The sequence below is a fragment of the Oncorhynchus gorbuscha genome, linkage group LG24, assembly GCF_021184085.1.
Source record: "Oncorhynchus gorbuscha isolate QuinsamMale2020 ecotype Even-year linkage group LG24, OgorEven_v1.0, whole genome shotgun sequence".
Classification (NCBI taxonomy): Eukaryota; Metazoa; Chordata; class Actinopteri; order Salmoniformes; family Salmonidae; genus Oncorhynchus; species Oncorhynchus gorbuscha.
Window position 1 is genome coordinate 42,951,962 of NC_060196.1, and position 27,500 is coordinate 42,979,461.

Here is a 27,500-nt window from a genome sequence, read left to right on the forward strand (position 1 = left end):
TAGACAGATTGAGTTTTTCTCCCCCCGTGTCGTGCATTAAACGGTGGAATGGGGGGTTGTAAAGCTGTGTGGTTAATCCATGTTGCATAATTACGTTTTGATGCGGTATCACTAGCTTATAATATGTGATTGAATGAAGACCAGTTGGTGGACAAAACACTTGGTCAGGCAACTGTTGGGAGGAGGGGCGTGGGGAGAAAACTCATTCCAAATGACAAATAAAATGCCAAGGAAAAGTCCAAATGTGCAGTCAGCCAAAAGTGAGTTTTGTATGTCAGGAAAACAGTATTGTATTGCCTGATTGTTGAGATGAGAATAGGCCTGTTGTATTCATTTTCAACACATGGAAAGTGCCACAATGGACTCATCAGCTATTGGTTTTGTGAGCAAGGCCACTTGTTGGCCAGTTATAACTTGCCAACAAGTGTATTAATAAACCCATATATATGTAAATTGTGCAGCAGGTAAGTTTGTCAACAAATGTTGTTGCCTACACAGACTATAGCCTGACTTGCCTGATTGATAATATATAGTGTGTGATTTAGTGTAGTACAGGTATATAGTGTGTGTGATTTAGTGTAGTACAGGTATATAGTGTGTGATTTAGTGTAGTACAGGTATATAGTGTGTGATTTAGTGTAGTACAGGTATATAGTGTGTGATTTAGTGTAGTACAGGTATATATAGTGTGCGATTTAGTGTAGTACAGGTATATAGTGTGTGTGATTTAGTGTAGTACAGGTATATAGTGTGTGATTTAGTGTAGTACAGGTATATATAGTGTGTGATTTAGTGTAGTACAGGTATATAGTGTGTGTGATTTAGTGTAGTACAGGTATATAGTGTGTGATTTAGTGTAGTACAGGTATATAGTGTGTGATTTAGTGTAGTACAGGTATATATAGTGTGCGATTTAGTGTAGTACAGGTATATAGTGTGTGATTTAGTGTAGTACAGGTATATAGTGTGTGATTTAGTGTAGGTCAGGTATATAGTGTGTGATTTAGTGTAGTACAGGTATATAGTGTGTGATTTAGTGTAGTACAGGTATATAGTGTGTGATTTAGTGTAGTACAGGTATATATAGTGTGTGATTTAGTGTAGTACAGGTATATAGTGTGTGATTTAGTGTAGTACAGGTATATAGTGTGTGATTTAGTGTAGTACAGGTATATAATGTGTGATTTAGTGTAGTACAGGTATATAGTGTGTGATTTAGTGTAGTACAGGTATATAGTGTGTGATTTAGTGTAGTACAGGTATATAATGTGTGATTTAGTGTAGTACAGGTATATAGTGTGTGATTTAGTGTAGTACAGGTATATAGTGTGTGATTTAGTGTAGTACAGGTATATAGTGTGTGATTTAGTGTATTACAGGTATATAGTGTGATTTAGTGTAGTACAGGTATATAGTGTGTGATTTAGTGTAGTACAGGTATATAATGTGTGATTTAGTCTAGTACAGGTATATAGTGTGTGCGCTGAGCTTCTCCAGCCGACAGTAACAGCTCGTTGGCCAGATTTTTTTTCTTCATAACCAACATCTGTGTTCTCACACACACAGCTCCTTTCCTTCCTTATCCTCCCCCTAGTCTTATCCTCTCCCTAGCCTTATCCTCCCCCAGCCTTATCCTCCCCCTAGCCTTCCCTGAGACCCTGGCCTTATCCTCCCCCAGTCTTCTCCTCAACCCTTATACTCCCCCTAATCTTCTCCTCAACCCTTATTGTCCCCCAGCCTTATCCTCCCCTAGTCTTCTCCTCAACCCTTATTCTCCCTCCAGCCTTCCCCTCAACCCTAGCCTTATACTCCCCCTAGCCTTCCCCTCAACCCTAGCCTTATACTCCCCCTAGCCTTCCCCTCAACCCTAGCCTTATACTCCCCCTAGCCTTCCCCTCAACCCTAGCCTTATACACCCCCTAGCCTTATACTCCCCTAGCCTTCCCCTCAACCCTAGCCTTATACTCCCCTAGCCTTATACTCCCCCTAGCCTTCCCCTCAACCCTAGCCTTATACTCCCCCTAGCCTTCCCCTCAACCCTAGCCTTATACTCCCCCTAGCCTTATACTCAACCCTAGCCTTATACTCCCCCTAGCCTTATACTCCCCTAGCCTTCCCCTCAACCCTAGCCTTATACTCCCCCTAGCCTTATACTCCCCCTAGCCTTCCCCTCAACCCTAGCCTTATACTCCCCTAGCCTTCCCCTCAACCCTAGCCTTATACTCCCCTAGCCTTATACTCCCCCTAGCCTTCCCCTCAACCCTAGCCTTATACACCCCTAGCCTTCCCCTCAACCCTAGCCTTATACTCCCCCTAGCCTTCCCCTCAACCCTAGCCTTATACTCCCCTAGCCTTCCCCTCAACCCTAGCCTTATACTCCCCTAGCCTTCCCCTCAACCCTAGCCTTATCCTCCCCGTCTTCTCCTAAACCCTTATCCTCCCCTAGCCTTATCCTCCCCCTAGCCCTCTCCTCTATCCTTATCCTCCTCCTAGCTTTCCCCTCAACCCTAGCCTTACCCTCCCCCGTCTTCTCAACCCTTATCCTCCCCCAGCCTTATCCTCCTCCTAGCCTCCCCCTTAACCCTAGTCTTACCCTCCCCGTCTTCTCCTCAAACCTTATCCTCCCCCCAACCTTATCCTCCCCCGTCCTCTCCTCAACCCTTATCCTCTCCCCAGCCTCATCCTCCCCTTAGCCCTCTCCTCAACCCTAGCCTTGTCCTCCCCCTAGTCTTCTCAACCCTTATCCTTCCCCCAGCCTTATCCTCCCCCCAGCTTTCTCCTCAACCCTTGTCCTCCCCCAGCATTATCGTCCCCCCAGCCTTATCCTCCCCCGTCTTCTCCTCCCTCCAGCCTTATACTCCCCCAGCCTTATCATCCCCCTTAACCCTAGCCTTATCCTCCCCCATCTTCCCCTAGTCTTCTCCTCAACTTTAGCCTTATCCTCCCCTAGCCTCCCCTCAACCCCAGCCTTATTCTCCCCGGCCTTATCCTCCCTCCAGCCTTATCCTCCCCCGCCTTATCCTCCTCCCAGCCTTATCCACCCCCCAGCCTTATCCTCCCCCCAGCCTTATCCTCCCCCAGCCTTAGAGAGAAGAGAGAAAGATGGAGCTGTCACTGTGGGATGGGAGTGTCATCCATACTGTACATCAAATACACATTCAGCGACACAAAGGCAAGGAGACCCCAGCTAGTCCACGCCCTGCCAGGTAGGCCCTTCAGGTAGCTCGCAGAGGATTGGATAAGGAGCACTTTCTATTGTATGGTAGCAACGCCACCCCACACACACAGGGAAATGGCACTCTCTGGTGGAACGGCATGAGTACTGGAAATCAGTGTACAAACAAATCCACTATATGGACAGAAACACACACACACACACTAAAGCAACCAGACAGATCAATGGTAAGTAACATGCCTTTATTACAGTCCAACAACCTGAACAGAACCGTCTGTCTCAATAATGAGCCTCATAATATATCAGTCACACACGTAGGCACATATACATTCATACTCACATAAACAACATACAGAAAACACACACAGATGTTTTATTTTTTTACTTAACCTTTATTTAACTAAGCAAGATATGAAGACAGGAATAACAACCCCCAGGTCTGTCAAAAGAGTATGGGTGAGAAGTCACAATGGAAGTGGCTGCTGTGTATATGGGGAGGGCTCTCATTCTCAGCCTTCACACAGGTGGGGGGATCCAGGAGGGCCAAGGGTGGTGTGGGGACTCTGGGCTGGGGGGCGCTGACCCCTCTGGGGTGGGGGTGTTGCAGGATAGAAACTGGGGGCAGGACCTGGGCCTGGGTAGAGGTGTGTGTGAGAGTGTGTGAGGGTCTCTGGGAGTGTGTGTGAGAGCGGGGATAGTAAGTGGGTGGCAGGTAGGAGGAGGAGGTTGGGTGGTCTCGGCCCCCCAGTGAGGTGGTAGTAAACTGGGAACACTGGTTACGCTGCTGGATGACTGCTGGGTGGCTGTAGAGCTGATCCCACGGGTACGACTGGTAGGCTGTGATACCACCTAGACACACACACACACACACACACACACACACACACACACACACACACACACACACACACACACACACACACACACACACACACACACACACACACACACACTGACTCTACTGTCCAATCTCAAATTTGGTGTGTGTGTCTAGGTGGTATCCCGACAGTGACTCACCGTGTATCCCAGACTGCAGTAGGATCTGTCCCCCTCCTGTCTGTGCCTGGAAGTAGGTGTGGCCTCCAGCTGCATAGGTCACTACCCCGGGCCCACCCCCTGGACCAAAGGTGAGGTAGGAGGGGGGAGGGGCGCTCCCCTCAGGGGGGTTTGGGTTGAGGTAGGGGGAGGGGGTGAGGTAGGCCAGGCGGGAGGCCTGGGGCTGGTAGGAGACAGTAGCACCACCCTGGTGGCTGGAGGTAAGGTAGTGCTGAGGATCAATCTTCACTGAGCTGCTGCTGCTGGACAGGAGATCACTGCTGTAGTCAAACAGAGAACTGAGGACGACACACACACACACATAACGTAAAGGGGATGAGCAGTCACAGATATAGAAAATAATAAGAAATCAATCTGGTTTAATTACAAGTTGCAACGGGGAGACACCTCCAGCACAGAAAAGGTCTAACGTGCATTCTGTGAGAAGGAACTTCTATATTAATCTGACAGAACCAAATGATCTCTAAACATCAGCCTGAGAGGCTTGTAGGAAGACAAAACAATAGACAGTGACTTTTCCAGCTGCTATAGGATCAGTGTTCAGGAACCATTGTTTCTTCAGTAGCTCTGATGTCAATCACCATCAAACGATATGAGAACAACCCATAGCTTTCAGTGGCAAGTCTAGTGACCATCAACCTGTACAACCAGGACACTGGAAATAATGTGCATTACAGACAGGGAAAACATAGTGTTAATCACTCTAAAATTAACTGTAGTAATCTTCGATATTTCCCATTACACATAGGCATGGATGTCTTATGAGTCCCAATCAGCCTACGTCAAGTAATGTCCTTCAATTACTCACCCAGAGTCCGTCTGCAGGGTGAGTCCCTGTGTGTCTCTGTTGGGGGGGTGGGGCTCCAACACATCCATGAAGAAAGGCGATGTTGGGGTGGGTTGCAGGGTTGGTGGAGTGGGGCTGGGGCTGGGGGTAGGGTTGGGGGGGTTCAGGAAGGTAGTCAGGAGGGGGAGGCTGGCACGTCGTAAAGGTGGTGGGCTATACATGATAGGAGGTAGGTGCTCCACTGACCCTCCCTGAGGTCCTGACGGTGGCCCTCTCTCTCCTACTGACCTGCCTGGGAGCCACAAACATATAGTCAAACATTAACAAACATCAACAATTGTTTGTGTAGTGCGATTGATGGATGGAAAGAAAGATTGACAGCCTACCTGTAGGGCTGGATGAGAGGCTGGCTAGCAGGGTGCTGTAGGAAGGGAGTGCCTGGGTGGTAGGAGGGGGGGGTAAAGAGAGACCAGCAGGAGGGAGGAAGGGGGCGATGTGACCTGCAGCTGCCCTATAGAGACAGAGTTAGTATAATCAGAACTCAGCGGCCAGCTCAAGACCCTGTCAGCCCAACCAAAGTGGGTATGCTTCAAGACCCTGTCAGCCCAACCAAAGTGGGTATGCTTCAAGACCCGGTCAGCCCAACCAAAGTGGGTATGCTTCAAGACCCTGTCAGCCCAACCAAAGTGGGTATGCTTCAAGACCCTGTCAGCCCAACCAAAGTGGGTATGCTTCAAGACCCTGTCAGCTCAACCAAAGTGGGTATGCTTCAAGACCCTGTCAGCCCAACCAAAGTGGGTATGCTTCAATACCCTGTCAGCCCAACCAAAGTGGGTATGCTTCAATACCCTGTCAGCCCAACCAAAGTGGGTATGCTTCAAGACCCTGTCAGCCCAACCAAAGTGGGTATGCTTCAATACCCTGTCAGCCCAACCAAAGTGGGTATGCTTCAATACCCTGTCAGCCCAACCAAAGTGGGTATGCTTCAATACCCTGTCAGCCCAACCAAAGTGGGTATGCTTCAATACCCTGTCAGCCCAACCAAAGTGGGTATGCTTCAATACCCTGTCAGCCCAACCAAAGTGGGTATGCTTCAAGACCCTGTCAGCCCAACCAAAGTGGGTATGCTTCAATACCCTGTCAGCCCAACCAAAGTGGGTATGCTTCAATACCCTGTCAGCCCAACCAAAGTGGGTATGCTTCAAGGGAGGGTGCACATTTTCTAGAATGGCTGTTTTGTTCTTTATTGTGGATGTCTGCAACCGGTGATCTTATCATATTGCGGTCTGAGCCTACCTAGGGTGTGGTGCAAGGAGCGAGGTAGGGTTGGGGTCAGGGAGGCGGCTGCAGGTCTGTTTGTGTTCTGGCTTCACTGCAGAACGACTGGCCTTCCTCCACTTGGCCCTACGGTTCTGAAACCACACCTGACAAACAGAGAGGGGGAGGGATGAGAGGAGTGACAGAGGAAGGTAGAGAGCGAATGAGGCAAAATATAAACCTCAAATCCTATTCCCCAATCCTAACAGTGTACGTAGGTCAAAGGTGACAAACCCTCCTCCTGGAGAGTACTAACCATGATCCTCTGGGGTGTGACGCCCACCGTGGCGGCAATCTCCTTCCTCTTCTCTCCATCTGGGTAGTGGTCCTCCTGGAACATTCCCTCTAGCTGCTCCAACTGGTCTACACATAGACAAAGGCAATAAGTCAGAGCAGACACACACACACGTTACACACAGACAAAGGCAATAGGTCAGAGCAGACACACACACACGTTACACACAGAGGTTACACACAGACAAAGGCAATAGGTCAGAGCAGGGACACACACAGGTTACACACAGTGGTTACACACAGACAAAGGCAGTAGGTCAGAGCGGACACACACACACACAGAAACAAAGGCAATAGGTCAGAGCGGACACACACACACACACACACACACACACACACACACACACACACACACACACACACACACACACACACACACACACACACACACACACACAAAATAGGTCAGAGCGGACACACACACACACACATTCACTCACTCTCTCTCCTCACCAGTGCTGTAGAGTGTTCTTGTCTTCTTCTTGGGCAGGGAGGGCAATAGGGAGGGGTCTCCCATGGTTACCGCTGGCAACAGGGGGAGGGGAAGCACCTGGCCACGCCCCCTGGCGCTGTAGCCAATCGAACGGCGAGTAGAGTACACTCGAGTCACCTTTACCTGTGGAGGAGCAGTGTGTGTGTGTTCGTTCTATTTATCCAGTCCTTTCACATCTCCAAGTATCTAGGGGTTAGTGGTTGTGCAAACTTTTTAGAGCACTGTGCAGGACACCATTGTAATGACATCGCTGCTGACAGTATGATGTCATCTCCTCCCATCTGTCTTACCTGTAGGCTTTGGGTGGGAGGGGGGCTGACACTATGTGGGCGCTTCACCCCACTGGGCAGAAGGGGTTGGGGGTGTGGTTTAGGCTGGGTGTGGAATAGGAGCGGTCCGGGGGGACAGTAGAACCCCATCCCAGAGCTCAGGTACCCAGAGTCCTCATGAGTGGTGGTCGTCATGCCGACAGGGTCAGTTGTCACGCCGACAAGATCAAGAGACAGAGCAGGCCCCATCACACCTTTCTGTTTTTTTTCCTCCTCTACCTTCCCATCTCTCTCTCTTCTGTCCTTCATCTCCTCTTCACTCCCTCTCCTATCCTCAATTAACACTGCCTCCTCCTCCTTCTCTTTTTCTGCCCTCCCTATCCTCTTTCTCAACTGTCTCTTCTCCATCTCCCCTCCATCCTCTTCAAAATCAACTACCACCTCACTCTCCTTTTCTCTTTCTGTTACTCCATCCTCACCCATCTCTCCATTCTTCTCCATCTCTCCTCCATTCTCTTCTTCCTCCTCCACTCTCTCTCCTCCTCTTTCTCCAGTGTCCCATTCTTCTATATCTCCCCCCTCCTCTCCTCTGGTCTCATCATCTCCACGGTAACTCTCCTCCTCTTCATCCTCCTGTTCATCACACAGGAGGCTTGGGCAGTCTGCATACAGCCACACAGAGCGAATTAGCATGACATAACACTGTCATAATATTAAAAAACACTCACTGACATAGCATGATGGAGTGGCACAAAGTGGCAAAAAGTTCAAAATTTCAACACAGAGTATCACTGGGTAATGACTAGTCAGGTAAAATGAGAAATCTAGATTGAGGTGATGTCACCATGTGGGCCTAGTTTCCACAAGCACATGACAGAGTGCTCCTCTGTTTTCTAAAGACTATAATGAAAAGACCAGGTAGGCTGAGGTCACAAGCTGCCTCACCTGCTTGTTAATTAGCCTAAACTGGGTTAGCTGAGGGAGTGAATGTTATTTATAATAAGGGTTACATGGAGAAAATCGGACCTCACTGAAATTAAAATGGATGGCCCTCCCTTCAGCAAAATATATTTGACCTAAACCCTCCCTGAATGCTTGAAAAAAAACAAGTGACCCCCCCCCTATACCCCGTACCGCTCTGATTCAGAGGGGTTGGGTTAAATGAGGAAGACACATTTCAGTTGAATGCATTCAGTGGTACAACTGACTAAGTATCCCCCTTTCCTTATACCCACAATAATCAATAAAACAAAGTGGATAGCAGAGAACATTTACTCTCACTTCTTGGACAGACCAGCACCTTAGATGTGGTTTTGAAAACTGTTTTTCGACCTGTCAGCATTACATGGCAACGTAGCAATTTTGATAGAACACAGGGCTGCTGGTTACTCTTCTTCTATAGCTTCACTCAATGACAGAAAGTCACAAGTGTTCCCCTAAAAGCTGTGTGGGTTTAAACATCTTCTATTGAACAGAAAGTGAATAGCTTCAACAGTGACAGAATTAGATTACTTCCCAAGCAAAGTTAAAAAAATATATATCCTCAGCTTGTTGCTCAGTCTCTGAATGTCAAAGAAACGAAACAATGATATCCCCATATGCATCGGAGTCAGTCTTTACCGGATATTTTACAGCTTGTTTCTAGCTTTAAAAAGTCACTAAAAGTGGCAGTGAAAGACTCTTTTGGAAAAGCCAAACGATCAACCTACATCGAATCTCCTATTCCTCTCAAAATGTTTTGGTAAAGCCAAACGATCAACCTATATCGAATCTCCCATTCCTCTCAAAATGTTTTGGAAAAGCCAAACGATCAACCTATCGAATCTCCTATTCCTCTCAAAATGTTTTGGTAAAGCCAAAAGATCAACCTATATCGAATCTCCCATTCCTCTCAAAATGTTTTGGAAAAGCCAAACGATCAACCTATCGAATCTCCCATTCCTCTCAAAATGTTTTGGAAAAGCCAAACGATCAACCTATATCGAATCTCCCATTCCTCTCAAAATGTTTTGGAAAAGCCAAACGATCAACCTATATCAAATCTCCCATTCCTCTCAAAATGTTTTGGAAAAGCCAAACGATCAACCTATATAGAATCTCCCATTCCTCTCAAAATGTTTTGAAAAAGCTGTTGCACAGCAACACTGCCTTCCTGAAGACAAATAATGCATACGAAACACTTCAGTCTGGTTTTAGACCCCATCATAGCACTGAGACTGCACTTGTGAAGGTGGTAAATTACCTTTTAATGGCGTCAGACCAAGGCTCTGCATCGGTTCTCGTGCTCCTAGACCGTAGTGCTGCTTTTGACACCATCGATCACCACATTCTTTTGGAGAGATTGTAAACCCTAATTTCTAAGCAAATAGCTGGAGGCAGGGCTTTATCCTATAGAGCTAATTTTATGGAATGATCTGCCTATCAATGTGAGAGACAGCCACAGTCCCAAACTTTAAGTCTTTACTTAAGACTCATCTCTTCAGTAGGTCCTATGATTAAGTTTAGTCTGGCCCAGGGGTGCGAAGGTGAACGGCAAGGCACTGAAGCGACGAACTGCCCTTGCTGTCTCTGCCTGGCCGGCTCCACTGGGATTCTCTGCCTCTAACCCCGTTACGGGGGTTGAGTCACTGTCTTACTGGTGCTCTTCCATGCCGTCCCAAGGAGGAGACACTGATGGGATGTTCCTATCCGGTTTTGCGCCCCCTCTGGCTCGTGTGGTGGAGGAGATCTTCGTGGGTATACTCAGCCTTGTCTCAGGGTAGTAAGTTGGTATGTCTTTGGCAAAGTGGATGGAGTTATATCCTGCCTGGTTGGCCCTGTCTGGGGGTATTGTCGGACGGGTCCAATGTCCCCAGATCCACCCCTGTCTCAGTCTCCAGTATCTATGCTACAATAGTTTATGTGTCAGGGGGATAGGGTCAGTCTGTTATAGCTGGTGTCATTATCCTGTCTTATCTGGTGTCCTGTGTGAATTTAAGTATGCTACCTAATTCTCTCTCTCTCCCCTCCCGGAGGACCATAGCCCTACGACCATGCCTCAGGACTACCTGGCCTGATGACTCCTTGCTGTCCCCAGTCCACCTGCTTGTGCTGCTAATCCAGTTTCAACTGTTCTGCCTGCGGCTATGGAACCCTGACCTGTTCACCGGACGTGCTACCTTGTCCCGGACCTGCTGTTTTCGACTCTCTCTCTCTACCATACCTGCTATCTCGACCTCTGACTGCTCGGCTATGAAAAGCAAACTGACATTTACTCCTGACCTGTTGAACCCTCTACAACCACTGTGATTATTATTTGACCCTGCTGGTCATCTATGAATGTTTGAACATCTTGAAGAACGATCTGGCTTTAATGGCCATGTAGTCTTATAATCTCTACCGGGCACAGCCAGAAGAGGACAGGCCACCCCTCTGAGCCTGGTTCCTCTGTAGGTTTCTTCATAGATTCCTGCCATTCTAGAGAGTTTTTCCATGCCTACGTGCTTCTACATCTGCATTGCTTGCTGTTTACATCTGCTGATGTAAAAAGGGCTTTATAAATACATTTGATTGATTGATTAAGCATCATGTACCAAAGTGCTGTGCTTTTTACAGTTTTCTTAAATAAAAAGTAGGCATATGGCATAGCCTACCCTCTCATAACCCCTCAGTTGGAGTCTTGGTTTTAACTTAACAGCCCTTCACTGACACAGAGGTAGGCTATTTAAAGAGTGCATGGATGGATATAGCAGCCTATAGCCTAATGTAGTCTGTCAAACAGGACATTCTACCTCTTACTTAAATAGGAAGAAATAGGCTCCAACACAAAGCCCTGTTGTTGTTAGTCTAATTCAAATGAAGATGTTGAAATGAATAATGCCTACTTGAATTTTCCTACATTCAGCACCATGAGCTGTCCATTTCCGATTGATTGTGCCGCAGCTTTAAGTTTCAGCACCACAATGTAAATTACTCAAATCTGGCTTATTGTGAGGTCAATAACTCTAATACATTATAGTAGTAGTAAGCTGGGCCTCCCGAGTGGCGCAGTGGTCTGCCACTAGAGATTCTGGGTTCGAGTCCAGTCACAGCCTGCCGCAACCAGGAGACCCATGGCACACAATTGGGCCAACGTTGTCTGGGTTAGGGGAGGGTTTGGCCGGCAGGGATGTCCTTGTCCCATCGCGCACTAGCGACTCCTGTGGCGGGCCAGGCACAATGCACGCTGACATGGTCGGCAGGTGTACGGTATTTCCTCCACGACACATTGGTGCGGCTGGCCTCCGGGTTAAGTGGGCATTGTGTCAAGACGCATTGGGGCGTGGCAGGGTTGTGTTTTAGAGGATGCACAGCTCTTGGCCTTCGCCTCTCCTGAGTCCGTACAGGAGTTGCAGCGATGAGACAAGACTAACTACCAATTAGATACCGAAATTGGGGAGAAAAAAAGGATAATATATATTTTTTTAAATCGCCAACCTTTTCTGAGTCAAGATCACAAAAAGCAAGCAGAGATCTACTGCTCAGAATTTTTTTTAAACATGACTTACATTTTTTATGCATTAACCTAATAAAAACAGGAATGAGGTTTGTGCAGTAGGCCTAATACATTATCACAGCATATTGGCTATATGCCTGGCCTGAAAATATTCTTCTTCTCAGACCATATTAGATTTCAAAACTCAAGTTTTGATAAGCATGTACCATCAAAATAATATATATATTTGCTTTTTTTATTTTTACTGGACTGATGGTACATGCATTTGATGGTCATGGTTCTTTCAAGACAACTTGGAGCTCTGAAAAAAAACTATATCAAATCACAACTTCAGTGAACTTCAGGTGGGAAAGTCGGCGCTCTAGAAAAATGCCCGTGTTTCCGACTTGGAAGACCATTGAAAATGTTTTTCCCCAGTCTGACCTCATTTTATTCCCAGAGTTCCCAGTTGTCTTGAAGTTGGAGACCTCAGAGTTTCCTGTTGTTTCGAACACGGCATTAGTCTCAGCAGAGGGAGAGATAGCAGCAGAGGGTCCGTCTCTCACAGTCACTGCTCTCTCCTTCCTTTCCTCCGATGAGACTGACCAGAGAGACACAGTCTTCCACCTGATTGCAAATCTCGAAGTCGCACCACATCTGCCTCATGCACAAATTAATGTTCCTATGATCAGAGAAAGTGAAATATTCCTCAATATTAAAATTGTCACGACAAACTGCTAATAAATAGAAGAATTGAAGAAAGAATACAGGGCTATCAATACACTTGGCTACTCATTCATTGCAGATGCAGCGCAAGTGGAAGTAGGGAGAAGCGCTTTACGTTTTGTAATAGTGTTGAACAAAAACAGTGTTGACAGTGCCGACATGAACTGACTGGTAAAAACAGTGTTGACAGTGCCGACATGAACTGACTGGTAAAAACAGTGTTGACAGTGCCGACATGAACTGGCTGGTAAAAACAGTGTTGACAGTGCCGACATGAACTGACTGGTAAAAACAGTGTTGACAGTGCCGACATGAACTGGCTGGTAAAAACAGTGTTGACAGTGCCGACATGAACTGACTGGTAAAAACAGTGTTGACAGTGCCGACATGAACTGACTGGTAAAAACAGTGTTGACAGTGCCGACATGAACTGACTGGTAAAAACAGTGTTGACAGTGCCGACATGAACTGACTGGTAAAAACAGTGTTGACAGTGCCGACATGAACTGACTGGTAAAAACAGTGTTGACAGTGCCGACATGAACTGGCTGGTAAAAACAGTGTTGACAGTGCCGACATGAACTGGCTGGTAAAAACAGTGTTGACAGTGAACCTGGTAAAAACATGAACTGACTGGTAAAAACAGTGTTGACAGTGCCGACATGAACTGACTGGTAAAAACAGTGTTGACAGTGCCGACATGAACTGACTGGTAAAAACAGTGTTGACAGTGCCGACATGAACTGGCTGGTAAAAACAGTGTTGACAGTGCCGACATGAACTGGCTGGTAAAAACAGTGTTGACAGTGCCGACATGAACTGGCTGGTAAAAACAGTGTTGACAGTGCCGACATGAACTGGCTGGTAAAAACAGTGTTGACAGTGCCGACATGAACTGGCTGGTAAAAACAGTGTTGACAGTGCCGACATGAACTGGCTGGTAAAAAAAAACAGTGTTGACAGTGACCGACATGAACTGACTGGTAAAAACAGTGTTGACAGTGCCGACATGAACTGGCTGGTAAAAACAGTGTTGACAGTGCCGACATGAACTGGCTGGTAAAAAAACAGTGTTGACAGTGCCGACATGAACTGGCTGGTAAAAACAGTGTTGACAGTGCCGACATGAACTGGCTGGTAAAAACAGTGTTGACAGTGCCGACATGAACTGGCTGGTAAAAACAGTGTTGACAGTGCCGACATGAACTGGCTGGTAAAAACAGTGTTGACAGTGCCGACATGAACTGGCTGGTAAAAACAGTGTTGACAGTGCCGAACTGGCTGGTAAAAACTGGCTGGTAAAAACAGTGTTGACAGTGCCGACATGAACTGGCTGGTAAAAACAGTGTTGACAGTGCCGACATGAACTGGCTGGTAAAAACAGTGTTGACAGTGCCGACATGAACTGGCTGGTAAAAACAGTGTTGACAGTGCCGACATGAACTGGCTGGTAAAAACAGTGTTGACAGTGCCGACATGAACTGGCTGGTAAAAACAGTGTTGACAGTGCCGACATGAACTGGCTGGTAAAAACAGTGTTGACAGTGCCGACATGAACTGGCTGGTAAAAACAGTGTTGACAGTGCCGACATGAACTGGCTGGTAAAAACAGTGTTGACAGTGCCGACATGAACTGGCTGGTAAAAACAGTGTTGACAGTGCCGACATGAACTGGCTGGTAAAAACAGTGTTGACAGTGTTGACATGAACTGGCTGGTAAAAACAGTGTTGACAGTGCCGACATGAACTGGCTGGTAAAAACAGTGTTGACAGTGCCGACATGAACTGGCTGGTAAAAACAGTGTTGACAGTGCCGACATGAACTGGCTGGTAAAAACAGTGTTGACAGTGCCGACATGAACTGGCTGGTAAAAACAGTGTTGACAGTGCCGACATGAACTGGCTGGTAAAAACAGTGTTGACAGTGCCGACATGAACTGGCTGGTAAAAACAGTGTTGACAGTGCCGACATGAACTGGCTGGTAAAAACAGTGTTGACAGTGCCGACATGAACTGACTGGTAAAAACAGTGTTGACAGTGCCGACATGAACTGACTGGTAAAAACAGTGTTGACAGTGCCGACATGAACTGACTGGTAAAAACAGTGTTGACAGTGCCGACATGAACTGACTGGTAAAAACAGCAGCTCTTTGCAGTATACTTTGACAGTCTCTCTCTCTGGCTATGGTTTTGCAAGTTATGAAATCTCATGTAGGCTAATGACTTGAAGATCGACCAGGCAATCGCGCAGTTGGTGACCACTGGGCTATAGGTTACTACATGCAAGATGGACTAAGCCTAATCAAATAATATTTTTGTAAGAAGCCTTTGACTCTCCTCCTGAACTGCCACCAGAGACCTACACAGTACAGCCATTGGTTAGGAAGCATACAAAAAAAGTTTTTGATCAGCAAGAGCAGAGCAGGCAGGGGCTTAGGGTTGGAGCAGCCATTGCAGTGTGTGATGCAGCTTAGCTGTATTTACACCATCCCATCAGTTATCTTAGAAATATACCTTTGCTCTGTGACTCTCCAAGCATGCACTTCGTATTGCACACCCAGCTGATAATCAGAGATGAGTGGCAGCATCAGGCACAAGTCGATATATATAAATGTAATCAATTACATGACCCTCCCCTACACTAGATATATATATATATATATACACACTAAACCCTCCCCTTGACTAATTTATAAAAACCCTCTTAGGCCCTATCTGTGATGCCTAATGCAACCCTCATCCTCCACCCGTTCTGCCAGTCACATTCTGTTAAAGGTCCCTAAAGCACACACATCCCTGGGTCGCTTCTCTTTTCAGTTCGAAGCAGCTAGCGTCTGGAGCGAGCTGGAAAAAAACTAAAAACACTCAAACTGAACAGGTTTATTTCCATGGTGAATATTCTTACTGACACTAGTGGCTGCTTCACGTGATGTATTGTTGGTGTCCCGAACTTCTTGTCCTTTGTGCTGTTGTCTGCCATGTTTTGTGCTGCTACCGTGGTGTTGTCATGTGTTGTCTGCCATGTTTTGTGCTGCTACCGTGGTGTTGTCATGTGTTGTCTGCCATGTTTTGTGCTGCTACCGTGGTGTTGTCATGTGTTGTCTGCCATGTTTTGTGCTGCTACCGTGGTGTTGTCATGTGTTGTCTGCCATGTATTGTGCTGCTACCGTGGTGTTGTCATGTGTTGTCTGCCATGTTTTGTGCTGCTACCGTGGTGTTGTCATGTGTTGTCTGCCATGTTTTGTGCTGCTACCGTGGTGTTGTCATGTGTTGTCTGCCATATTTTGTGCTGCTACCGTGGTGTTGTCATGTGTTGTCTGCCATGTTTTGTGCTGCTACCGTGGTGTTGTCATGTGTTGTCTGCCATGTTTTGTGCTGCTACCGTGGTGTTGTCATGTTTTGTGCTGCTACCGTGGTGTTGTCATGTGTTGTCTGCCATGTTTTGTGCTGCTACCGTGGTGTTGTCATGTGTTGCTGCCATTATGTATTGTTGTCTTTGGTCTCTCTTTATGTAGTGTTGTGGTGTCTCGTCGTGATGTGTGTTTTGTATATATATATATATATGTGTGTATATATCCCGGCCCCGCATGATGCCTTTTGGTAAGCTGTCATTGTAAATAAGATGTTCTTAACTGACTTGCCTAGTTAAATAAATAAAAATGCATTGAAAAAAAACATGACCTTCCCATAGTTTCATCCAGATAGCCTAACGTCACTCATTATGTAGCCTACATTTCGATCCATCCCTAATTGCTAACGTTAGCTTTCTAAAGTATAAGGCCTTTAAACAGTCGCAGCCTGTTTCTTATTAAAACTGCCCAACAAAACAAAGTTAGGCTGTTTGTTAGCTAGGTCAAATTCACTTGAGCAAAACGTCTAACTACTTAGATACTGTTCTTCTGTGAAACAACGGGAGAGTTAACCTATTAGTTAAAGGCCGAGTTAATTACTGTTTGAACAATGAATCAATTAATTAAACGACTGCAAGGTAATGAGTTAATTTCTTCCTCACCGTAATCATCCGCTGCCTCACGCATGTCATCCATAACGAACCTGCTTTCACGAGCATCAAACTCGAAACTAGCAATTTATTTACCGATAAAGTCAAACACGCTTTTTTTGGAATTGATGCATGAGTTTGCACCGTTTCGAGACGTGATAAGGTTGATTGACAAATTAGCAAGTTGAAGACAGAACAATCACATGTAGCGGTTGAGCTGAATCAGCCAATGAGAGTCCTCAACGATCCGAACAGAACCGAGTAGGGAGATTCCACTGATCAGAACACCTGAGAACAGACCGCCGTGGGCCTAGGGACCTACACTACTACACGAGTGTGGTGTAAATTCCAGCACCCTTGTTGTGGTAATGCTATGTATGAACTAGCTCCATAATATGAAAACAAAATTCAATTCAGATCATTATTGTAAAATTTAAATAAAAAATCTAGACTGATATGGCAGGCCAGTTCCTTTATCAATTCAGAGACACCCTTCAAACGTTTGGTGGCATTCAAGGCAATAGCCATGAGTCTAACAGATATATTCGTAATTTTATCTAGGGGGTATGCAGGGACCTTATGGCAGGTTTATGATGAAATGTGTTACTCATATGGGGGTTCAGTTCTACAGCTGTAAAGTGCAAATATGGTAAGCCTACAATAATTGATTTGTGCTAGTAATATATCACCCACAACAGTGAGCTCAGCTCCATTGACTGTAACTGGCTATCCAGCTCCACTTCATTCCCTTCACATCTCTATAATATACTGTTACATGATTCACAAATAATCAAGTACAGCAAGTACTAGCAGCAACCCCAATATATCTCCCTTCTCTCCCCTTCGCCAGTGAATCAGACCAGTAGATTCTGTAGCGTCAGGGAGGTATGTGGCCACTGCGATGTAACACCATAGTCAAACACCAGAGGGCAGAGTGTCACACCATCACCCAGCCAGCGTCACTCCATCCATGTATGACATGTTAAACCCTCCCATTCTCCCCCTGCTTCTCCCTGAAATGTACAGTACACACTTACACTCCTTCTCTAGGATTTAAAAGCATTGGATTGGTGTAGACTGAAGGAGTGTCTGTCTAGAATAATACCTACCTACACTATTCAATTCCACTCAGATCTACTCAAATGTTTAGGCACTAGGAGGTAGAGGTTAATGATTTGAGATTTATTGTGTCAGAGCGATATGTTTGTCAGTTCTATATGTTATTTTCTATTTTATCTGCACTATACAGAGCTCTCAAAACCATTAGTCCCCTCATGTTCCACCCCCACACCCTCAGCCAATAAAATCACAGACGACAGTGTGTTAACCAATGAGGTCTTTTATTTGGAACAGAGTGGCAAATTAGTGGCAGGGCCGTGGCGCAGAGGTCCGCCTCCCGGCGCTCAGCAGCCAATGACAGAAACAGCCTTAAAAAATGCAAATGTATAAAAACAGGATGGGTAACAGCAAACACAGTGTGGTGTGGCCTTCCACCAACTTTGCACACACACACACACACACACACACACACACACACACACACACACACACACACACACACACACACACACACACACACACACACACACACACGCTCGCTCACACTCTCTCTCTCTATTATTTGGCTATGCAGACTTATATGGGTACAAACACATGTTAACAGTTGGAAGGTAAGTTTAGAAAAGACAGTTCAGGTCAGTTCTGTCTGTGAAGTGTGATGTCAGTCAGTCCTGCTACAGACAAACAGACCGTGAGTGACAGATTGTGTGTGAAAAAGCAGACTAGCCCCACATTCAGCAGTGAACAGGTGACACACACACACACACACACACACACACACACACACACACACACACACACACACACACACACACACACACACACACACACACACACACACACACACACACACACACACACACACACACACACACACACACACACACAGGGGTACAGGTGTGACTACCTGACTATGGAAGAGCGTCAGAACTGCTGGAGCAGGTCAAATACACACCTGCCCACAGTACATTCCTCTCAGAACACACACACACACACACAGACTAGTATAGTTTGACTCCCATGCAGTTGTTCTACAGTACTGAATATATTAGAAGCTACTAGTCCAGTCGTACTCGTGTGTTGGTTATTGTTACAATCTTAGATAGAAAGCACAGCCTCCAACTCAACTCCTGTCCCCACACCTACCCACAGCCCCCACTTCAACTCCTGTCCCCACCCACTGCCCCCACTTCAACTCCTGTCCCCACACCTACCCACAGCCCCCACTTCAACTCCTGTCCCCACCTTAACTCCTGTCCCCACCCACTGCCCCCACTTCAACTCCTGTCCCCACCTTAACTCCTGTCCCCACACCTACTGATGGACAACTTCTACTTGAAGAGCCACGTTCAGCATCGTAAGCCCCTCCCTCACAGTCCCAAAGACCAGCCCACCCCCAAATAGACAGCCAATGGTAGAAGAGAAAGAAAGAGCATGCAGGGGATTGGATGGATACATGCTGGTGCCTTTACACAACGAACCAAACTAACCAACCAGCAACTGATCAGTCACTTATTAATAATGTACTGAAACCAGCTTGTGTGATGAGGATAATGATAATATGTTGAGTGAGTGATATGATTTATATATATATATATATATATATATATTTAGTCAATGAAGCGCAAGTGATATATTTGTGTGTGTGTGTTTGAGCTTGTGAGCGCATGCTTGCATGTACGGCGTGTGTATATTTGCTTAAGTGTGTGAGTGCGTACTTGTGAGTGTGTGTGGTGTGTGTGTGTTGAGAGCACAGCTCCACAGATTGACGTGATATAGAAATGGTGATCATGCGACTGGTTAGTGGCAACGACAGAAAAAGTATTTCAACCAATGATATTTACATATAAACTTTTGAAACCGCTAAATACACATCCTTTCGTTCATTCGAGTATTATTTTCATTATTACTATTATTTACCAACCAGTCCAGAACATTGATATATTATTGGTTATTATTACTATCCATAGAACTAATCACCTTTGTACAGCGTAAAGGAGCAAACCAGGCCGCTAGCCCTGTGTTAGCATTCAGCACCAGGGTCGTATTCATTGACACACAATGGAAAACGTTGTAAAACATTTTGCAATGGAATACGGAAATGTGCATTTCTTATTAGACCAGGTAGTCCTCTGTTTCAGTCCGTTTTCTTTGTTTGGTGCCTAATGAATACAACCCAGGGATGTTGAGGAGGGTAAACACTCGTAATCTGTTGTTTAAACACCCCTTCACTTGGTGAACAGTGTTTACACAACTACTACCATCAGGTAGTGTTTTTAGCATTAGCTAATGTTTATGTTACCCCAGCGGTTTGTTTACCCACCATTTTATTTAACACTATATCCCTGGTTAGAATCCCTTGCTAACTACCAGTGAATGCTGCCACAAGGTTGTCCTGAGGTTGTCAGAGCGTTGTGGGAGGGTTCCCCTACTCTGATTGGCCAAGCACAGAGAGAGGGGTCCAAGCCGTGTGTGTGTGTGTGTGTGTGTGTGTGTGTGTGTGTGTGTGTGTGTGTGTGTGTGTGTGTGTGTGAGAGAGAGAGAGCACCAGGGCAATGGAAGGCACTACAATAGAGACCTTTCCTCTAACCTTTGACCCCAGTGTCTGTGTGGCCAATCAGATGACACTCTTTCCTCCTCTGTCTCTGTCCCTTCTCCCCCATCCCTCTTTCACTTGGCTCATTCGCTCCGTGGAACAGACACTAGAGTATTGTGCTAGAACACCGGATAAGAGCTTGTGTTTTTACAAAAGAATCCGTTCATTACATCATCAGAACAATAATCATATAATATCAATAACAACATTTACTTAAAAAAAGAAATATTGTGTCACATTTTTATATATTTTTTTCCAGCTGATATATTTATTTTGTTATTTTTTTAAAAGTGTATTTATATTTTTTTAAAGAAATGTTTGAGTCCGTGGAGAGACGGGCACTCTCAGTAACAACTGACATGGAGGACAGGAACATAGGAGAGAAGAGAGGGAGGAAGATACGGGAGAAAGATGGGAAGGAGATGGGAAGCGACAGGACAGGAAGGGAGCTGGAGTGATAAGCATCTCTCTGTGTGTGTGTGTGTTATGCGTAGAACTCCTCCTGTTTGTCAGCTTTCTGGTAGGTGACGGTGGCTTGCTTGGGTTCCTCCAGTGTGTAGCTGCCTTCATCTTTCTTCTTCATCCTGTACACCAGCAGCATGACCAGGAACGCTGCAAACAGGGCCCCCACCACGCCCCCCACTATCACCGCTGTTGACGGAGAGATAGAGGAAGGGATGGTAGGGACAGGGAGGGAGGGACAGAGTGGGAGGAAGGGAGAAAGTAAGAGGAAGGGGGAAACAGAGAGAGAGAGAGACATATGGTCAAACAATGTAGAACTAATTCTGAATAGGACAAAAGATTCCGAACATGTAAAGAACAGAGACACATACACTAATGCCATGCAAGTGGTTGAAGTGGGCTAGCGCTGACCACTGGTATACAGACCACTGGTATACAGACCACTGGTATACAGACCACTGGTATACAGACCACTGGTATACAGACCACTGGTATACAGACCACTGGTATACAGACCACTGGTGTCTCTAATTGTCTACTGCTTCTATATGTCTTCTGGAGAATATGGAATCTAAATAGATTCAAATATAATAAAATGACCCCGGTATTGTAAATGAAATGAGTTTAGTGAGTAACGGCATCTTCAAGTACCACTTTAAGCACTGCAGGCAATGCGAACATATGTACTGACATCCGTCATGATCATCTATTATACCCCAAGCTGTGTGTATCTACATAGTATCTACATAGTACACGCTATCATGTGTAGGCTACTGTTCCTACATACTACAACACACTAACAGCATGTGTCCAGCGCACAGACACACTAAGGACACAGTTAGCCTGCTTTGACTCCTGCTCTTTACCGATCACCACGAAGTCAGCGAAAACCACCGCCAGCAGGCAAGCAATCAGAATGGCTGGGGGAGACACAGACAGCCAATCAGAATAAAGACAAAAGCTACACCCGTCAGAAGAATACGGAGAGATAGAGAGAGAATGAGTGAGACATACTAGTAGAGGGAAAGAGAGAGAATGAGTGAGACATACTAGTAGAGGGAAAGAGAGAGAGGAGTGAGACATACTAGTAGAGGGAAAGAGAGAGAATGAGTGAGACATACTAGTAGAGGGACAGAGAGAGAATGAGTGAGACATACTAGTAGAGGGAAAGAGAGAGAATGAGTGAGACATACTAGTAGAGGGACAGAGAGAGAATGAGTGAGACATACTAGTAGAGGGACAGAGAGAGAATGAGTGAGACATACTAGTAGAGGGACAGAGAGAGAATGAGTGAGACATACTAGTAGAGGGAAAGAGAGAGAATGAGTGAGACATACTAGTAGAGGGAAAGAGAGAGAATGAGTGAGACATACTAGTAGAGGGACAGAGAGAGAGGAGTGAGACATACTAGTAGAGGGAAAGAGAGAGAGGAGTGAGACATACTAGTAGAGGGACAGAGAGAGAAGGAGTGAGACATACTAGTAGAGGGACAGAGAGAGAGGAGTGAGACATACTAGTAGAGGGACAGAGAGAGAGGAGTGAGACATACTAGTAGAGGGACAGAGAGAGAGGAGTGAGACATACTAGTAGAGGGAAAGAGAGGAGTGAGACATACTAGTAGAGGGAAAGAGAGAGAGGAGTGAGACATACTAGTAGAGGGAAAGAGAGAGAGGAGTGAGACATACTAGTAGAGGGAAAGAGAGAGAGGAGTGAGACATACCAGTAGAGGGAAAGTGAGAGAAGGAGTGAGACATACCAGTAGAGGGAAAGAGAGAGAGGAGTGAGACATACTAGTAGAGGGACAGGAGTGAGACATACTAGTAGAGGGAAAGAGAGAGGAGTGAGACATACTAGTAGAGGGAAGTAGAGAGAGAGGAGTGAGACATACTAGTAGAGGGAAAGAGAGAGAGAGGGACTAGTAGAGAAAGAGAGAGGAGTGAGACATACTAGTAGAGGGACAAGAGAGAGGGTGAGACATACTAGTAGAGGGAAAGAGAGAGAGGAGTGGACATACTAGTAGAGGGAAAGAGAGAGGAGTGAGACATACTAGTAGAGGGAAAGAGAGAGAGGAGTGAGACATACTAGTAGAGGGAAAAGAGAGGAGTGAGACATACTAGTAGAGGGAAAGAGAGGAGTGAGACATACTAGTAGGGTAGAGGAGAGGAGTGAGACATACTAGTAGAGGGAAGAGAGAGAGGAGTGAGACATACTAGTAGAGGGGGAAGGAGTGAGACATACTAGAGGGAAAGGAGTGAGACATACTAGTAGAGGAAAGAGAAGTGAGACATACTAGTAGAGGGAAAGAGAGAGAGTGAGACATACTAGTAGAGGGAGGGAAAGGAAAGAGAGAGGAGTGAGACATACTAGTAGAGGGAAAGAGAGAGGAGTGAGACATACTAGTAGAGGGAAAGAGAGAGGAGTGAGACATACTAGTAGAGGGAAAGAGAGAGAGGAGTAGAGACATAAGTAGAGGGATACTAGTAGAGAGAGAGGAGTGAGACATACTAGTAGAGGGACAGAGAGAGGAGTGAGACATACTAGTAGAGGACAGAGAGAGAGGAGTGAGACATACTAGTAGAGGGACAGAGAGAGAGAGTGAGACATACTAGTAGAGGGACAGAGAGAGAGGAGTGAGACATACTAGTAGAGGGAAAGAGAGGAGTGAGACATACTAGTAGAGGGAAAGAGAGGAGTGAGACATACTAGTAGAGGGAAAGAGAGAGAGGAGTGAGACATACTAGTAGAGGGAAAGAGAGAGAGGAGTGAGACATACCAGTAGAGGGAAAGTGAGAGAAGGAGTGAGACATACCAGTAGAGGGAAAGAGAGAGAGGAGTGAGACATACTAGTAGAGGGACAGAGAGAGAAGGAGTGAGACATACTAGTAGAGGGAAAGAGAGAGAGGAGTGAGACATACTAGTAGAGGGACAGAGAGAGAGGAGTGAGACATACTAGTAGAGGGAAAGAGAGGAGTGAGACATACTAGTAGAGGGAAAGAGAGGAGTGAGACATACTAGTAGAGGGAAAGAGAGGAGTGAGACATACTAGTAGAGGGAAAGAGAGAGAGGAGTGAGACATACTAGTAGAGGGACAGAGAGAGAGGAGTGAGACATACTAGTAGAGGGACTAGTAGAGAGAGAGAGGAGTGAGACATACTAGTAGAGGGACAGAGAGAGAGGAGTGAGACATACTAGTAGAGGGAAGAGAGAGAGGAGTGAGACATACTAGTAGAGGGAAAGAGAGGAGTGAGACATACTAGTAGAGGGAAAGAGGAGACATACTAGTAGGGGAAAGAGAGGAGTGAGACATACTAGTAGAGGGAAAAGAGAGAGGAGTGAGACATACTAGTAGAGGGAAAGAGAGAGAGGAGTGAGACATACCAGTAGAGGGAAAGTGAGAGAAGGAGTGAGACATACCAGTAGAGGGAAAGAGAGAGAGGAGTGAGACATACTAGTAGAGGGACAGAGAGAGAAGGGGTGAGACATACTAGTAGAGGGACAGAGAGAGAGGAGTGAGACATACTAGTAGAGGGAAAGAGAGAGGGGAGTGAGATATACTAGTAGAGGGAAAGAGAGAGAAGGAGTGAGACCTACTAGTAGAGGGAAAGAGAGAGAAGGAGTGAGACCTACTAGTAGAGGGAAAGAGAGAGGAGTGAGATATACTAGTAGAGGGAAACAGAGAGGAGTGAGATATACTAGTACAGGGAAAGAGAGAGGGGAGTGAGATATACTAGTAGAGGGAAAGAGAGAGGAGTGAGATATACTAGTAGAGGGAAAGAGAGAGAGGAGTGAGACATACTAGTAGAGGGAAAGAGAGAGAGGAGTGAGACATACTAGTAGAGGGACAGAGAGAGAGGAGTGAGACATACTAGTAGAGGGAAAGAGAGAGGAGTGAGACATACTAGTAGAGGGAAAGAGAGAGGAGTGAGACATACTAGTAGAGGGAAAGAGAGAGGAGTGAGATATGCTAGTAGAGGGAAAGAGAGAGAGGAGTGAGACATACTAGTAGAGGGAAAGAGAGAGAGGAGTGAGACATACTAGTAGAGGGACAGAGAGAGAGGAGTGAGACATACTAGTAGAGGGACAGAGAGAGAGAGTGAGACATACTAGTAGAGGAAAGAGAGAGGAGTGAGACATACTAGTAGAGGGAAAGAGAGGAGTGAGACATACTAGTAGAGGGAAAGAGAGGAGTGAGACATACTAGTAGAGGGAAGAGAGAGAGGAGTGAGACATACTAGTAGAGGGACAGAGAGAGAGGAGTGAGACATACTAGTAGAGGGACAGAGAGAGAGGAGTGAGACATACTAGTAGAGGGACAGAGAGAGAGGAGTGAGACATACTAGTAGAGGGAAAGAGAGAGAGGAGTGAGACATACTAGTAGAGGGAAAGAGAGGAGTGAGACATACTAGTAGGGGGAAAGAGAGGAGTGAGACATACTAGTAGGGGGAAAGAGAGGAGTGAGACATACTAGTAGAGGGAAAGAGAGAGAGGAGTGAGACATACTAGTAGAGGGAAAAGAGAGAGTGAGACATACCAGTAGAGGGAAAGTGAGAGAAGGAGTGAGACATACCAGTAGAGGGAAAGAGAGAGAGGAGTGAGACATACTAGTAGAGGGACAGAGAGAGAAGGGGTGAGACATACTAGTAGAGGGACAGAGAGAGAGGAGTGAGACATACTAGTAGAGGGAAAGAGAGAGGGGAGTGAGACATACTAGTAGAGGGAAAGAGAGAGAAGGAGTGAGACCTACTAGTAGAGGGAAAGAGAGAGAAGGAGTGAGACCTACTAGTAGAGGGAAAGAGAGAGGAGTGAGATATACTAGTAGAGGGAAACAGAGAGGAGTGAGATATACTAGTACAGGGAAAGAGAGAGGGGAGTGAGATATACTAGTAGAGGAAAAAGAGAGGAGTGAGATATACTAGTAGAGGGAAAGAGAGAGGAGTGAGACATACTAGTAGAGGGAAAGAGAGAGAGGAGTGAGACATACTAGTAGAGGGACAGAGAGAGAGGAGTGAGACATACTAGTAGAGGGAAAGAGAGAGGAGTGAGACATACTAGTAGAGGGAAAGAGAGAGGAGTGAGACATACTAGTAGAGGGAAAGAGAGAGGAGTGAGATATGCTAGTAGAGGGAAAGAGAGAGAGGAGTGAGACATACTAGTAGAGGGAAAGAGAGAGAGGAGTGAGACATACTAGTAGAGGGACAGAGAGAGAAGGAGTGAGACATACTAGTAGAGGGACAGAGAGAGAGGAGTGAGACATACTAGTAGAGGGACAGAGAGAGAGGAGTGAGACATACTAGTAGAGGGACAGAGAGAGAGGAGAGAGACATACTAGTAGAGGGAAAGAGAGGAGTGAGACATACTAGTAGAGGGAAAGAGAGGAGTGAGACATACTAGTAGAGGGAAAGAGAGAGAGGAGTGAGACATACTAGTAGAGGGAAAGAGAGAGGAGTGAGACATACTAGTAGAGGGAAAGAGAGAGGAGTGAGATATGCTAGTAGAGGGAAAGAGAGAGAGGAGTGAGACATACTAGTAGAGGGAAAGAGAGAGAGGAGTGAGACATACTAGTAGAGGGAAAGAGAGAGAGGAGTGAGACATACTAGTAGAGGGAAAAGAGAGAGGAGTGAGACATACTAGTAGAGGGAAAGAGAGAGGGAGTGAGACATACTAGTAGAGGGAAAAGAGAGAGGAGTGAGATATGCTAGTAGAGGGAAAGAGAGAGAGGAGTGAGACATACTAGTAGAGGGAAAGAGAGAGAGGAGTGAGACATACTAGTAGAGGGAAAGAGAGAGAGGAGTGAGACATACTAGTAGAGGGACAGAGAGAGAAGGAGTGAGACATACTAGTAGAGGGACAGAGAGAGAGGAGTGAGACATACTAGTAGAGGGACAGAGAGAGAGGAGTGAGACATACTAGTAGAGGGACAGAGAGAGAGGAGAGAGACATACTAGTAGAGGGAAAGAGAGGAGTGAGACATACTAGTAGAGGGAAAGAGAGGAGTGAGACATACTAGTAGAGGGAAAGAGAGAGAGGAGTGAGACATACTAGTAGAGGGAAAGAGAGAGAGGAGTGAGACATACCAGTAGAGGGAAAGTGAGAGAAGGAGTGAGACATACCAGTAGAGGGAAAGAGAGAGAGGAGTGAGACATACTAGTAGAGGGACAGAGAGAGAAGGAGTGAGACATACTAGTAGAGGGAAAGAGAGAGAGGAGTGAGACATACTAGTAGAGGGACAGAGAGAGAGGAGTGAGACATACTAGTAGAGGGAAGAGAGAGAGGAGTGAGACATACTAGTAGAGGGAAAGAGAGAGAGGAGTGAGACATACTAGTAGAGGGAAAGAGAGGAGTGAGACATACTAGTAGAGGGAAAGAGAGGAGTGAGACATACTAGTAGAGGGAAAGAGAGGAGTGAGACATACTAGTAGAGGGAAAGAGAGAGAGGAGTGAGACATACTAGTAGAGGGAAAGAGAGAGAGGAGTGAGACATACCAGTAGAGGGAAAGTGAGAGAAGGAGTGAGACATACCAGTAGAGGGAAAGAGAGAGAGGAGTGAGACATACTAGTAGAGGGACAGAGAGAGAAGGAGTGAGACATACTAGTAGAGGGAAAGAGAGAGAGGAGTGAGGCATACTAGTAGAGGGACAGAGAGAGAGGAGTGAGACATACTAGTAGAGGGAAAGAGAGAGAGGAGTGAGACATACTAGTAGAGGGAAAGAGAGAGAGGAGTGAGACATACTAGTAGAGGGAAAGAGAGGAGTGAGACATACTAGTAGAGGAAGAGAGAGGAGTGAGACATACTAGTAGAGGGAAAGAGAGAG

The 27,500-nt window shown here is 46.1% G+C and overlaps 2 protein-coding genes across 3 annotated transcripts in view; both read right to left on the reverse strand.

Moving 5' to 3' along the window:
- Positions 1 to 3,408: 3,408 nt before the first annotated feature.
- LOC124012663 (actin cytoskeleton-regulatory complex protein pan1-like) lies at positions 3,409 to 16,872 on the reverse strand. Its single transcript, XM_046326526.1, has 9 exons — positions 16,584 to 16,872; positions 7,413 to 8,053; positions 7,083 to 7,245; positions 6,592 to 6,698; positions 6,315 to 6,442; positions 5,405 to 5,529; positions 5,040 to 5,310; positions 4,193 to 4,509; positions 3,409 to 4,024 (listed from the first exon to the last, which is right to left on the reverse strand). Exons 1-9 carry the CDS (start codon positions 16,615 to 16,617, stop codon positions 3,618 to 3,620), a joined length of 2,193 nt encoding a protein of 730 aa, XP_046182482.1. The 5' UTR covers positions 16,618 to 16,872; the 3' UTR covers positions 3,409 to 3,617.
- Positions 16,873 to 19,180: 2,308 nt separating this feature from the next.
- LOC124012664 (syndecan-3-like) overlaps positions 19,181 to 27,500 on the reverse strand; it is a 53,108-nt gene continuing 44,788 nt past the window's right edge. The window contains exon 5 of one of the 2 annotated variants that reach the window (XM_046326527.1): positions 19,181 to 20,877. In XM_046326527.1, the coding sequence (XP_046182483.1) occupies positions 20,711 to 20,877 (167 nt within the window). In that variant the 3' untranslated portion in view covers positions 19,181 to 20,710. Of the gene's footprint in view, positions 20,878 to 21,459; positions 21,609 to 27,500 lie in introns of those variants that run through there. The other variant, XM_046326528.1, reaches the window with a different exon arrangement.